The sequence below is a fragment of the Epinephelus lanceolatus genome, chromosome 23 (assembly GCF_041903045.1).
Source record: "Epinephelus lanceolatus isolate andai-2023 chromosome 23, ASM4190304v1, whole genome shotgun sequence".
Classification (NCBI taxonomy): Eukaryota; Metazoa; Chordata; class Actinopteri; order Perciformes; family Serranidae; genus Epinephelus; species Epinephelus lanceolatus.
Genome location: NC_135756.1, coordinates 16,783,502 through 16,795,819, shown reverse-complemented (window position 1 = coordinate 16,795,819; position 12,318 = coordinate 16,783,502). Strand labels below are relative to the sequence as shown.

Below are 12,318 nucleotides of genomic sequence, written 5' to 3'. Positions count from 1 at the left end.
CAAGTGTTCACTCACATTAGCCATCACTAACTGAACATGGTTGGCTTCACCCCAAAGACACACACTCACACACACACACACACACACACACGCGCGCGCGCACACACACACACACACACACACACACACACCCCATCGGCTGGCATCATGGTGCCAGTGCCCCTGGCATAAACACAACCTTTACCACTCTTATGCTGTTATCTACTCTCTGTGTCTGCCTCTCTCTTTCTCTCCCTCTCTGTCTCTTTCTGTCTCTATTTCAATTATGGATTTTATTGTGACGCAGCATAATTTAATGTGCAGCGATACTGTATTGATCCCTTCAAGGAAATTGTCTTTTACCTTGCAACCCTGCCAAGGTAAGGTCAGAAGGTCAGATACCTGCTGCAGCTCCGGAGTTGGCAGGGTTCAGTGTCTTTCTCGCTCAAGGACACTTGAGGAGGTTTTGGTGCTTGCTGTTTTGGGAGATTAAACCTGACTGGCCTCTCTAGACTTACCCAGGGCTTTTTAAATTTTCCTTTGTCACAATGTAGACCTTCTGCTCTTACACATGCACTAAATAAGCATACATTTTCTTCTGAATTGACCAAATTATCCCCTTTCACACGGTAACCAGGCAATTCTGGCAAATGCCAGATGGGTTGGCCCACCTTGTGTGCTACAAGGTCGCCACTAGCAACAATAAAAAAACAAAAAACAAAACACTTTTGTGAAAAAGAAAAGTGAAAGACTTGCTGGCTGGGGCCCTCTTAATGTTGGAGTAGCCCATCTGATTAGCGGTTACATGCTCCCAAAATTGCTAGTAGCCTACATATACTGTGAGGCAGGTGCAGTGGTACCGGCAGTTTCACCTCCCCCTATCCTTCAAATGGGTCAGTCCATTGTGTCATGCTAGAGGTCAAGCAGGAAAAAAGTGAAATCAAGACAGAGTGGAGTAAGTGGAATGGAAATACAAATAAATTGGATAAAGGAGCTTAAAACGAGAAGGTGGAGTAAAGTACTCATGGCTGAAGCTGCAAACAGGCCGATACCTGCAGATTAACGTTAACAAGCAGGGGCAAGAAGTGGAGGTCGATGCCCACTGCTGAGGACGAGCAACATGCCAACTTCTCAGCAGGTGATATACTAGTGCTAGGCTAGCTCGTGCAGTGACAGCTAACAGAGCTAGCCAATTAGCAGCAGCACTGCCCGCGCCAATACTAAACTTGTCTCCTATTAGGCTTTAATTGAGTGTATCTGTGCTGTAAATCCTGGTTTCAGTCTATTCTATGGTGTGTTATTTCTGAGTGGAGACTGCTGCTTTGAATAACAGACTGTTGCTATGGACAAAGTTTGTTGTAAAACTGGTGTTGATGAGATACAGATGAATTTATTTCTGGTCATTGTGCTGTTTGCTTTGAGCCTTCCTGTTGTGTAAATCCTATTAGATGCACGTGAATGTAGGTGAAGTCCTAAATTGATCAACCGACAGCAATGTTAACCATTTAAAAAAATGTATTTGGTCACATAAAAGTTTAGGCATGAGCTGAAATCTAGTAAAAAAAACAATTAGAAGACACCATAACAGAGACGGTATCCACCAGAGAAACACGTGTTGAGGGAAGTGACCTCTCGCTGCTGCGTAGATATTGTCCTTAAGGCAGAATTACGTCTTTGTTGAAAGACAGAGACCAGAGTTCTCATCCAGTTTCCTGCCAACACTCATGATGATCATGAGGTTTATCTTAATCCATGATCACAATCCTAACCTCCGTCAAACAGGTTTACTCACCTAACTATTTCTGAGCTCCAGTCGTAGCAGGCTAGAAAACGTTAATGTAAGATGTTCCTGGAAAGCTTTAATTTGTCGTTTTGACAGGCTTCGACTTAGACCTATTTTGTCATTTGGATGTAAGAACTTGTCATGGAAATGACACGGTGGGAAAAAAATCTATTAATGAAGTTGAGAAACACTAATACACACAAACACTCCCTCCATTTCACACACTTGGAGAGGACACACAGATCTAGAAAATGTTCAGCTGTGACAGCACCATATCTGTGTGTGTGCATGAATGAGTGATTGTCTTTGTGCCTGTGTGTACCAAACTGCCAGCCACTCTGTGCCTCTCTGTGTGTGTGTGTTTGTCTGTGCCTCTGTGTGTGTGTGTGTGTGTGTGTGTGTGTGTGTGTGTAGATGAGAAGTGACAGAGTTCGCTCCCTCTGGAATGTTCACCATATGGGTGAAAGAGCTTGTACCTGGTGCTGAGCAGCCTCGCAGGCACACACTCTAACACTCGCACACATGGACGCACACATGTACACTTGCGCGTACACACGGATGCTCGAGCCTACACTCTTGCTGACACATACCTAAGAGTTTATTAGTGAAGGTTCAGTGAGCTAACAGGCTGTGTGTGTACAATGTGAAAAGGTATTATGTAGACTCTCTTTATTCTCTTCTTTACATACAGCAGCTCCTCTTCTTCACCTCTGTGTCCTCTCACCATCACTTCTCTTTACTCACATATATTATTCTCCTCTTCTTGTGCTGGTAGCTATTTCCATTTCTCTCACCTCCTCTTCTTCCTCCCTGTGCTGCTCTACTTTTGATGTATTGACGGTACAAATAGCTGTAGGATCATCACAAAAGAAGAACAGTAAAGAGAGGAAACCGCCAGCAAACATTTTGCCGATAAAGCATTGAAAATCAGCACTGCAACATTTAGGTGATTAAGAATTAGCTCTGTATCCGACTCCGAATTATGTAAATTGAATCAGATTTTTCAGTTTGAATGGGCTCAGCAAGTGTGACAGCAACATTAATGTCATACAGTAAACAAGCTAACTGTGCAAACGACAAATCGGAAATGTACAACATTTTTTGCTGACACTAGAAATCAAACAAAAGCCAGAGACTGAGTCGTATTAAGTTGTATTAAGTGAGCTGTTAAATCACCACAATAATGTGAAAACAGAGTCTTACAGTGCAAAGTGTCTCGAGCTGTCTGTACCAAAGAGAAGTATAAAAGTCAAGAGCGCTCACTCTGTAGAAAAATCTTGGGACCAAAACACAGCACTCTGACTAGCAAAAAAGAACAGCAGCTCAACTTGAAGCAATCTCAGTCAACTAAGCAACTTTCAAGTGGCAGCCTCCCAAATTTAAAGATTTCCTGCCTTTGTGTGTTTTATTGGAAATGAATATTTTTAGGTGTTTGATTCGGTCAGGCAAAAAGAGCAAATAGAAGACATTACCTTGGGCTATAGGAACATTTTCAACACTTACTACAGGGTTCACACAAGGTGCTTGAAGTGCTTCATTTTAGAGGGAAACAAGTACTAGAATACCTTGAAAATAATCCCCTCAAAGTGCTTAAAACGTCCTTGAAAATCGAAAACCACATAATAGTGTTTTTTCATCAAGTCTTTATAATGAAATTGTTCTGAATCAGAAGTCACTCAGTTGGATTTGTTTTAAAATTCTGATGTTTCTTATTTCACCTCTTCCTCTCTTGTCTTCCTCGCCTTTTTGATGTCCCGCCCGACATCATAGTCTATTTTTACTTCACTCCACTCTTAAAACTCCAGCAAAAACCAGCAGGCCTGTGTTAGCATGGCTAAACTTAACATGACTTAATGAGCCTTTCTTTTCACAGTGATTTGTTTCCTCTCTTCAGCAGCGCACCGCTGTAATAACTGAAAGTGAAACTTAAGTTCCAGCTGGCATTGTTTCCTTGCGCTCAGATGGTCCTGTTTGCTGAGGATTTTATACAGTTACGCCTAAAAAGAGTGTGATAAGTAGTCCGTCACTGAAAAAAGTCACATTGATCACATCTTTTTTTTTTTTTTTGAAATTTAAAAATGAATTACCCTATCTGCTTTGGGTAACATCCTTAGAAATGAAAAAATAGTGCTTAAAAGGTGCTTGAAACTCCTTGAATATCATTTTGTAATGTCTGTTTGAACCCTGTAATTCATATTTTGCAGATTACGCTAAAATTAAGTCATAAAACATCAATAGATAATTGATAATAACCAGTTGCAGGCCTATTTTGATTTCATACTTAGTCAAACATGAATTCAGTTGCATTGTGATGTTTACGCAACTATGAAACCACACCATCCCTGTTATCTTTATGAATGTACACAGCTTGTACTATCCTCAGCTGTGGATGTACACAAGCCATTATGTGGTGCTACGCTCAAAGGCTCTAATTATCATTTAACACCCCACCACGGCAAAACATGCTGGGCGAAATGCTGGTGGTGCAAAACTGTGGATCCTCGACGTGCTTTTCATACTCTGTTTCAAAGGAGGGAGCGAGTGAATCAAATCGAGAGGGAGGTGGTGCAAAATAGAAAGGCCGAGGGAGTGAGAGAGAGAGAGAGAGAGAGAGAGAGAGAGAGAGAGAGAGAGGGCGATATGTTTTGAGAGGTCTTTTCAAGTGGCCATTTCATCTGCGCTAATTGATAATTCTCCATGACTAACGTGCCGCTGACTGGCCTTTGAGCCACACTAGCTGGAAAATGGTATTGTATGGTGATTTTCTAAAGGATCTCAGAGAGACAGGGAGAGAAGCGAGAGTGATAAGCTCAGCTGGACGTACATGAATTCGAGCTTGTGAGCCGCTGACATCCAAAGAGATGTCTGTAAATAATTTCATCGGGGATAATAGCCAACAAAGGCAGCAGCATAAACACCATTTAGCCCTTTTATTGAAGATTATATTTGCAATATTTTGTATTTCTGCTCACTTTGTCTATGTGTTGTGTAATATGGTCAAAAGTGTGTGGACACTTGAACGTTACGCCCCTGTGTGGTTGTTGAACATCTCAATTTCTATAACAGCCTCCACTTTTCTTTGACTCTGGAAGGCTTTTTCACAAAAAAAATGAACCTGGCTGCAGGGATTTGCTCCCATTCAGACACAAGAGTGTTAGTGAGGCTGGGCTCTGATGTTGTGTGATAAGGCCTGGTGCACAGTCGCCGTTTTATTTCATCCTGAGTTCTTCTACCCTAAAAAGAAAGAATGTTTTTTGACATCACTTTGTGCACAAGGGCTCTATCGTGTCAAAACATTACAGATGCATTTAATATTTTTTTTATTTTATCCTCAGACAATCACTCACATTCAACCAGGCAAATAAAATATTTTTGTTTCCTCTATTATCGTACATCAAAACATCATTTTTTAATCAGCTTTACAGGTCTACAGTTGCGGAAATCATTGAATATTTCACACTTATTGGTAATTCATATCTACTTATTTTAGGTTTGTTTTTCTGTTGTTTTTTTTTCTTTCCTTTTTTACTTGTTTGTTTTCTTGTTTGTACATAGATATTCTCGGTGCTGTGTGTTCCTTGTTTGTCCCTTATTTTGTTTTGGTGAGTAATGTCTGTTTTTTAGTCATTTTAATTAGGGAGGACTGTGAGTAAGCCGTTCAGGCTTCCTTCCTCTCTGGCAGTGAAATTACTTCTGTGTATGTATGATGTATTTTCTTATTATTGTCCAAATAGATAAATGACAATGGCCCCCAACCTTTTTGGCTTGAGACCCTTTAAAACAAAAATCAAAGCCCATCATCACAGATTGGATAAGTCGATGAGCTGTCAGCAGAGGCAAAAAGTGAACTTACTTTATTTTTTTTTATTTATAAAAAAGAAAGACAGCAAAGAAATGCTGGTGTTTTTTCTTTCTTTCTTTCTTTCTTTCTTTCTTTCTTTCTTTCTTCTTCTTTCACCTGCAGTTATTCGTGTCATGACCCTAATCGGTCATTCTGTGACCCTTTTGGGGGGGTTGAAAATGCCAGGTTAGAAACCAATGGTTGGTGTCATTAAGTAGCATTGTGCATTTCCTTTAACTGGAGCTTAAACCATGAAAAACAGCCCTAGACCAGACACAAATGCACATGAGCAGAAGTGTCCACATACTTCTGGCCATACTTACACTGAAGGTTGAGAGCCACTCCTGGTTTGAGAGATCTGAGTGAATTTCACAGAAGCTAAACGCTAACAAAAAGCAAAAGTGTAAAAACACATGTAGCTTGTTAATAGAGGACGATAACTTAAATTATTATGTATTTCCATCTGCTTTAAGTACCAGATGTATTACAGCATAGAGAGACAGGGGAGGTTGTGTGATCTCACATGGCAGAATGTAAATGTGTGTTATATCCAGTCTGACAGTCCTGTGAGCACACAGTCACTTATAAACACATTTTGGAGACTCTCTTCACTACAGACATGCTCAGTGTTCTGTTGAGCTGACTGTCAAATCATTAAAGCCGAGCGTCTCACATTTCCTTATCTGTGAAAGACAGAGGGAACAGATGAAATGCTTTCTATTGTTGTGTTGGAGAGCTAACTAATTAAGCTGTTTTATTTTCTACTGTTGTGTTTTCTCCAGGCAGTACGTTTGATAATGAAACAACGCAGATGTCTCTTGCTTTTAAAAATTTTGGTCCCAAACTAGGCTGATGTCTAAATTTACATCACTTTGGGTGCTTTATAGATTATGATAAAGATGATGTAGATTGTTCAGTTCAGTATTGACAACAGTGGCGACAGGAAATAGAAAATAGGGCCATAATGACAACAGCCGCAGATATTCATCTCTCCGTGATACATCCCTGAATGTCTGTATCACTTTTATTGTTTTCCTCTCTCTCAGATATTCTCTAGTATATGGAAATGGGATGTCAACCTGACGATGATGGTTATTGAAGTCATTACTTTCTGTCTTGCAGGTTATTCAGCGCGATCCTGGAGCAGGCCACCAAGGGGGACGGGGCCACTCCTATTGGAGGGAAGGCGGCGGGCTTCGATGTCAAGGCTCTGAGGGCATTCAGAGTACTCAGACCCCTCAGACTGGTCTCTGGAGTACCCAGTAAGTACTGAGAGCTGTGGAAGAAAGACTGACAGAATGAAAGAACGACAAGAAAAGAAAGAGAGTCAAAGACGACACTCTGGGGATCAGGTGTGAATGATGATTGGGTGAGATGGGAGAGAAATGAAGCAAAGATTGGAGATGATATTGCCGCTTGATGCCACACATACACACACAGTGACACATAAATGCACACACACGTGCTCCCACAAAGAGTCCTCTTGTCCTCTTGTCAGATACTCAGACAGTACGAGCAGTAGATGAGTTGTCTGTCAGCCTGTCTGTGTCAGCGACTAAAGAATCAATAATCCAACAGGCCAGGAGACAGGAAAAGATCAGATATCGTGGAGAAAGGTGTGTGTGCACCTGTGTGTGTGTGTGTGTGTGTGTGTGTGTGTATGTGTGTGTGTGACAGCTCTTGTGATTACAACAGCAGGCAAATGCACATCATGCTTGTGCACATCCCACACTCTTGTCCTTTGGCTTAAAAGCGCCAGTGCTGCAGTGCATAATATTTAGACTGAACCCTGTCCAGCATCACTGGGCCGTGTTGACCTGGTATCATGGCAACTGATCAGTTGCATGTTTACTAGCTGATTAACACACTGACTGACACACTTGTCTTTCTGAAGGCTTCCAGTGACATTGCTGCATATGTGTTGTGGGATTAACGAAAATAATGATCTTGTTTTGTTTATATGGTATATATTCTAGATTTCTTAACCATACCGTTTTTTACAACTTAAAGGGATAGTGCACCCAAAAATGAAAATTCAGCCATTATCTACTCACCCATATGCCGACGGAGGCCCTGGTGAAGTTTTAGAGTCCTCACATCCCTTGCGGAGATCGGTCAGGGGAGCGGCTAGCACACCTAATGGCAGACGGCGCCCCAGACTAACGTCCAAGAACACAAAATTGAATCCACAAAGTATCTCCATACTGCTCATCCGTAGTGATCCAAGTGTGCTGCAGCCCCGACATAAAACGTTGTTTCGAAAAACGTCAGATGAACTCTGTTTTTAGCCTCATTGTAGCCTGTAGCTCTGACTGCTTCTCTGTGCTCCGCGTTCACGTGTGCGTGCTCAGGGTGATCGGTGACGCATGGTCTCTGAAGAGCAGCAGTCTCGTCAGTACTGATGTCCAGATTCTCAAGTGCAGGCATCGCCAATTCGCAGTCTGAGCAGCAAAGACTTTCCTCATCCGTTGGCATTGCTTTGCATTTGAAAGGACTACACCACTCTTCCCCGGAAGAATGTAAGTGAGAAACCTGCCATAATAGTTTGCTTTGTGAACAGGAAACAAGAAAGAAAGGAAGAAAACTGAAGGGAACCAATGTGTATGTGAATGAACATCTGACAAAGAAGAATGGTGACATAGCCAGGAGAGCACGCCTCCTGAGAAAAGAGAACAAGATCCAATCAACATGGACTGCAAACTGTAGGGTGTTCATAAAGCTGAATGGTTCAGCTCAACACACTGGACAGGTTCAATGACTGTATGACCCATGCCTGCAGGGACCTATGAAGGTAGGACCACTCTATGAACCATTTCAACTGCTGATGAATATCTTGAAGACAATACTGGCCATGACTAAGAAACTCTTTCAGTTTTTTATTATTCCCATGATCTCTTGTAAACAGCTGAATATCATACTTTGTAATAACTACATGAATCTAAGACATCTCAAACTATGAAATTCAACATGTCTACTAAGGGCCTTGTGATGGCCCATTTGAATGTCTGCAGTGCAAGAAATAAGATGTATGAGCTGAACTACTTGACCAAAGAGAACACAATTCACATCTTCACCATGTCTGAGACCCACCTGGATGTTATTGTACTTGATGCAGAGGTATCCATTGATGGCTACAATATTTTTAGGAGGGATAGAAATGAGCATGGAGGTGGCACAGCAATATTTATCAGTAACCATTTTCCTGCAACTTTGTGTGCTGAGCTCATGCCAAATAATTTAGAATCTTTATGGGTTAGAGTACATCTTCCTCACCTTAAGCCAATTTTGATAGGTTGCTGCTACAGACCTCCTGGAACTGATATTCAATACCTGAATGACTTGTGTGAGTTGATTGACAGAGCTGCAGATGTGAATGGTGACATTTTGTTACTCGGGGATATGAACATAGACTGGCTTGCAAATCAATGCCCAGTGAAACAGAAGATGGTATCATTAATCAATGCTTGTAACCTGTCGCAAATGATTTTGCAACCAACCAGAGTTTTTGGTTGGAGACAAAGCCAAATCTATATTAGTAAAGTGTGGTACAGTGGAAAACAGATTAAGGTATTGTCAATTGAGAAACCAAGTTACAAATGTGAATAAAACAATGAAAAAAGAATATTATAAGCAAAGAATAAATGTTGTAAAGCAAGGTGGGAGAGAGCTCTGGAGAGCTCAAAATGAAATATTGGGGAGAAAGGTAACTGGTGGAGCTTCTTTTATGGAATCGGAGGGCAGGTTTATAACTACACCATATATATGTAGCCGATTATTTTAATGATTTCTTTATAAACAAGGTCACTGTATTGAGGCAGAACATGGGCAATGTGGATTCCAGTACTCATAAGAAAAAATATAATGCTTAGTAAGAGCTGCACTTTTCAGTTCAATAGTGTGGATGAGAGGGAGGTAAGGAAGAATGTTGAAGGCCCTTCCTGAACACAGCTCAGTGGGTTCTGACATGCTAGATAGTAAGGTGCTTGGTCTTGCAGCTGACTATATCTATGGTCCCATATGTCACATATTAAATAGCTGTTTGGTGCAGGGTATATATCCCACCATTTGGAAAGAAGGCAAAATAATTCCATTACCTAAAGATGGCAGACTAGCACTTACCGGGAAGAACAGCAGACCCATCGCTATTCTTCCAGTACTCAGTAAACTGATGGAGAGAATAGTCCACTCACAAATACAGGATTACTTTGACTGTAATGGTTTGAATACAAGATCTCAACATGCTTATAGACTTAACTACTCCACTTGTTCTGCCCTTACAGAAATGACAGATGACTGGTTTAAGGAGATGGATAATTCTAAGATGACTGGTGCAGTATTACTGGATTTTAGTGCAGCATTTGATGTCATAGATTACGATCTTCTAAATGGGAACTAAAATGTTATGGAATCAGTCCAACCGCCAACTTATTTATGAAGAGTTATCTCTCAAATAGGACACAGAGGGTTTATTACAACGGCAGCTGGTCCAACTCCAAAGGGCTGGACTGTGGGGTCCCACAGGGGAGCTACCTCGGACCACTCTTACATTCCATCTTCACAAACGACCTGCCATCTGTTGTGTGTAAAGCTACTGTACAAATGTATGCGGATGACTCTGCATTGTATTATGCTGCAAAGACTATTGGAGAACTAAATGATGTTCTATCTGCTGAGCTAAATGTGGTCTTTCATAATGTATTTATTTGTAATAATGTAATGTATAATGTATAATGATCTGCTAATGTATATGTAATGTAATCCATGAATGTACATGCATTTTTGATAATGTTATATATGTTATGTTTTTTATCTGTTTTGGACCCCAGGAAGACTAGCTCATCACCTAGGTGGCAGCTAATGGGGATCCTTTTGATAAATAAATAAATAAATCCACCTCCCCTCACACCCACCTATGTGAATGGTTTTTGCCCTTCAATCAATCAATCAATCAATCAATCAATCAAACTTTATTTATATAGCGCCTTTCATACATCAAAAATGCAACCCCAAAGCGCCCTTCTACTATGGCAGTTGCTCTAAGCTTCAAAAAGTGCCACCGCCTGGTGCATCTCATAATGCAGTCAAAGGGTGCTTCGATGGGTAGCTATCTCACACCAAGGGCCACTGACCAGGCATTGGAATTGGGATTGAGACCAGGTTGTTAAATATGAAGTAGTATGCAAAATTCGCAGTTCATAGTTACTGCATATATCTAGCATAGAGCTAAGGGTTTTTAAACATGGTCCCTTTCAGCCCTCCTAATTAACTCGGAGTGCTTAATCAGCATTTAAGCCCATCCATGAATGAAATCGCCCCAATTGGTAGTTCAGCTCATGCACGAGCAATGAAACGAAAGAGAGGAAAGCAAACAAATGCTAAAGTTGAGAGTGTGAGATCAAAACAAATGTATGATACTAGATAAGATTATTTATAGTTTGTAGCCACTGAGCTCCTTAGCAGAAATGGTTTGTAATTGTCTGTTATTGTTCACAAGTGCACAAAAAATATAATTTGTTCTTTCAGCATCGGGTTGTGTCGTTAACAGGCTTAATAAAGTCTTGAATCTGTTCCTTTGGTCTTCCAGTGTCCCTGTTTGAATGATGAGTACAGAATACTGCCACCTGCTGGTATGGAGAGTTATTTTCTCTCACGCAGGCACAGAAACACATGCCAGTTGGCCATTGACTGTAGTCTTCGTGGTGTGTTTCGGCGCAACTTTCTGGCCAAGACACAGGAGATATGAAGCGGCCAACGACCGGCCTCAGTCGCCACTGTCGGTTTAGCATGTCTCGGTGACTGAGTTTGGTTTGTTTCAAAAGCACTTTGTTAACACCCTAAGTCAGTGGTTACAGCTGCATGCATTTTAACAAATTAATCAAATCAATAAACCCACATTTCATCCTACAAACTTAAACCAAAACATTTTACTTACTTTCCTACTAATAAGACGCCTCACCAGAATGTGTTCCTAAAAGCGTTATTATGAGTTATTAGTATGCATTATTCTGAGCCTTTATCCATCAAAGCATTCAGCAAATTAACTGGAAAGTTGTATCAAACAAGTTCTATTTCATAACCACCATGCTCTGCACATTTTTTCTCAGAAACATATTGAAGGCGCTCTCTAAGTGGGTGATCACATGCAGAAAGAATATTAAAGCTATAGAACAAATATAAGAGTCAGTTTGAGTGCGTACATGGTGATTAATTGTAACTGTTCTGCTATATGATGTGCTTCCAGTGCTTTTATTTGACAGTAGGTTTTTATAAGTAGCATTATTGTAACTGTCTGTTTCAATACTATTTTTTCCCATACCAATTTTTACATGTTCTCAGCAGTTTATCTGTGTGTGTGTGCTGCAGGTTTACAGGTAGTGTTGAACTCCATAATCAAAGCCATGGTTCCTCTGCTCCATATCGCCCTGCTGGTCCTCTTTGTCATCATCATCTATGCCATCATCGGCCTGGAGCTCTTCATGGGCAAGATGCACAAGACCTGCACTCACAAGCACACAGGTACAGAGAGAGAGAGAGAGAGAGAGAGAGAGAGAGAGAGAGACAGAGGGGGAGAGAATATCTCGACTGGTATACGCTGATGGACAGATGCAAATACAAACATGCATGATCAAACACATACACTCTCATACCGCACTTCAGTGCCCAGATAAGCACGTATTCAACTGTGTGTGAAAGCATGCTTCAGTAACTATATATT

At 41.0% G+C, this 12,318-nt stretch overlaps 1 protein-coding gene across 6 annotated transcripts in view; it reads left to right on the top strand.

Annotated features, from left to right (window-relative positions):
- The window catches only part of cacna1c (calcium channel, voltage-dependent, L type, alpha 1C subunit), a 300,165-nt gene that overhangs the window by 192,782 nt on the left and 95,065 nt on the right, over positions 1–12,318 (top strand). For all 6 annotated transcript variants that reach the window (XM_078165240.1, XM_078165243.1, XM_078165244.1 and 3 more), the window contains exons 5-6: positions 6,726–6,865; positions 11,967–12,119. In XM_078165240.1, the coding sequence (XP_078021366.1) occupies positions 6,726–6,865; positions 11,967–12,119 (293 nt within the window). The remainder of the gene's footprint in view (positions 1–6,725; positions 6,866–11,966; positions 12,120–12,318) is intronic.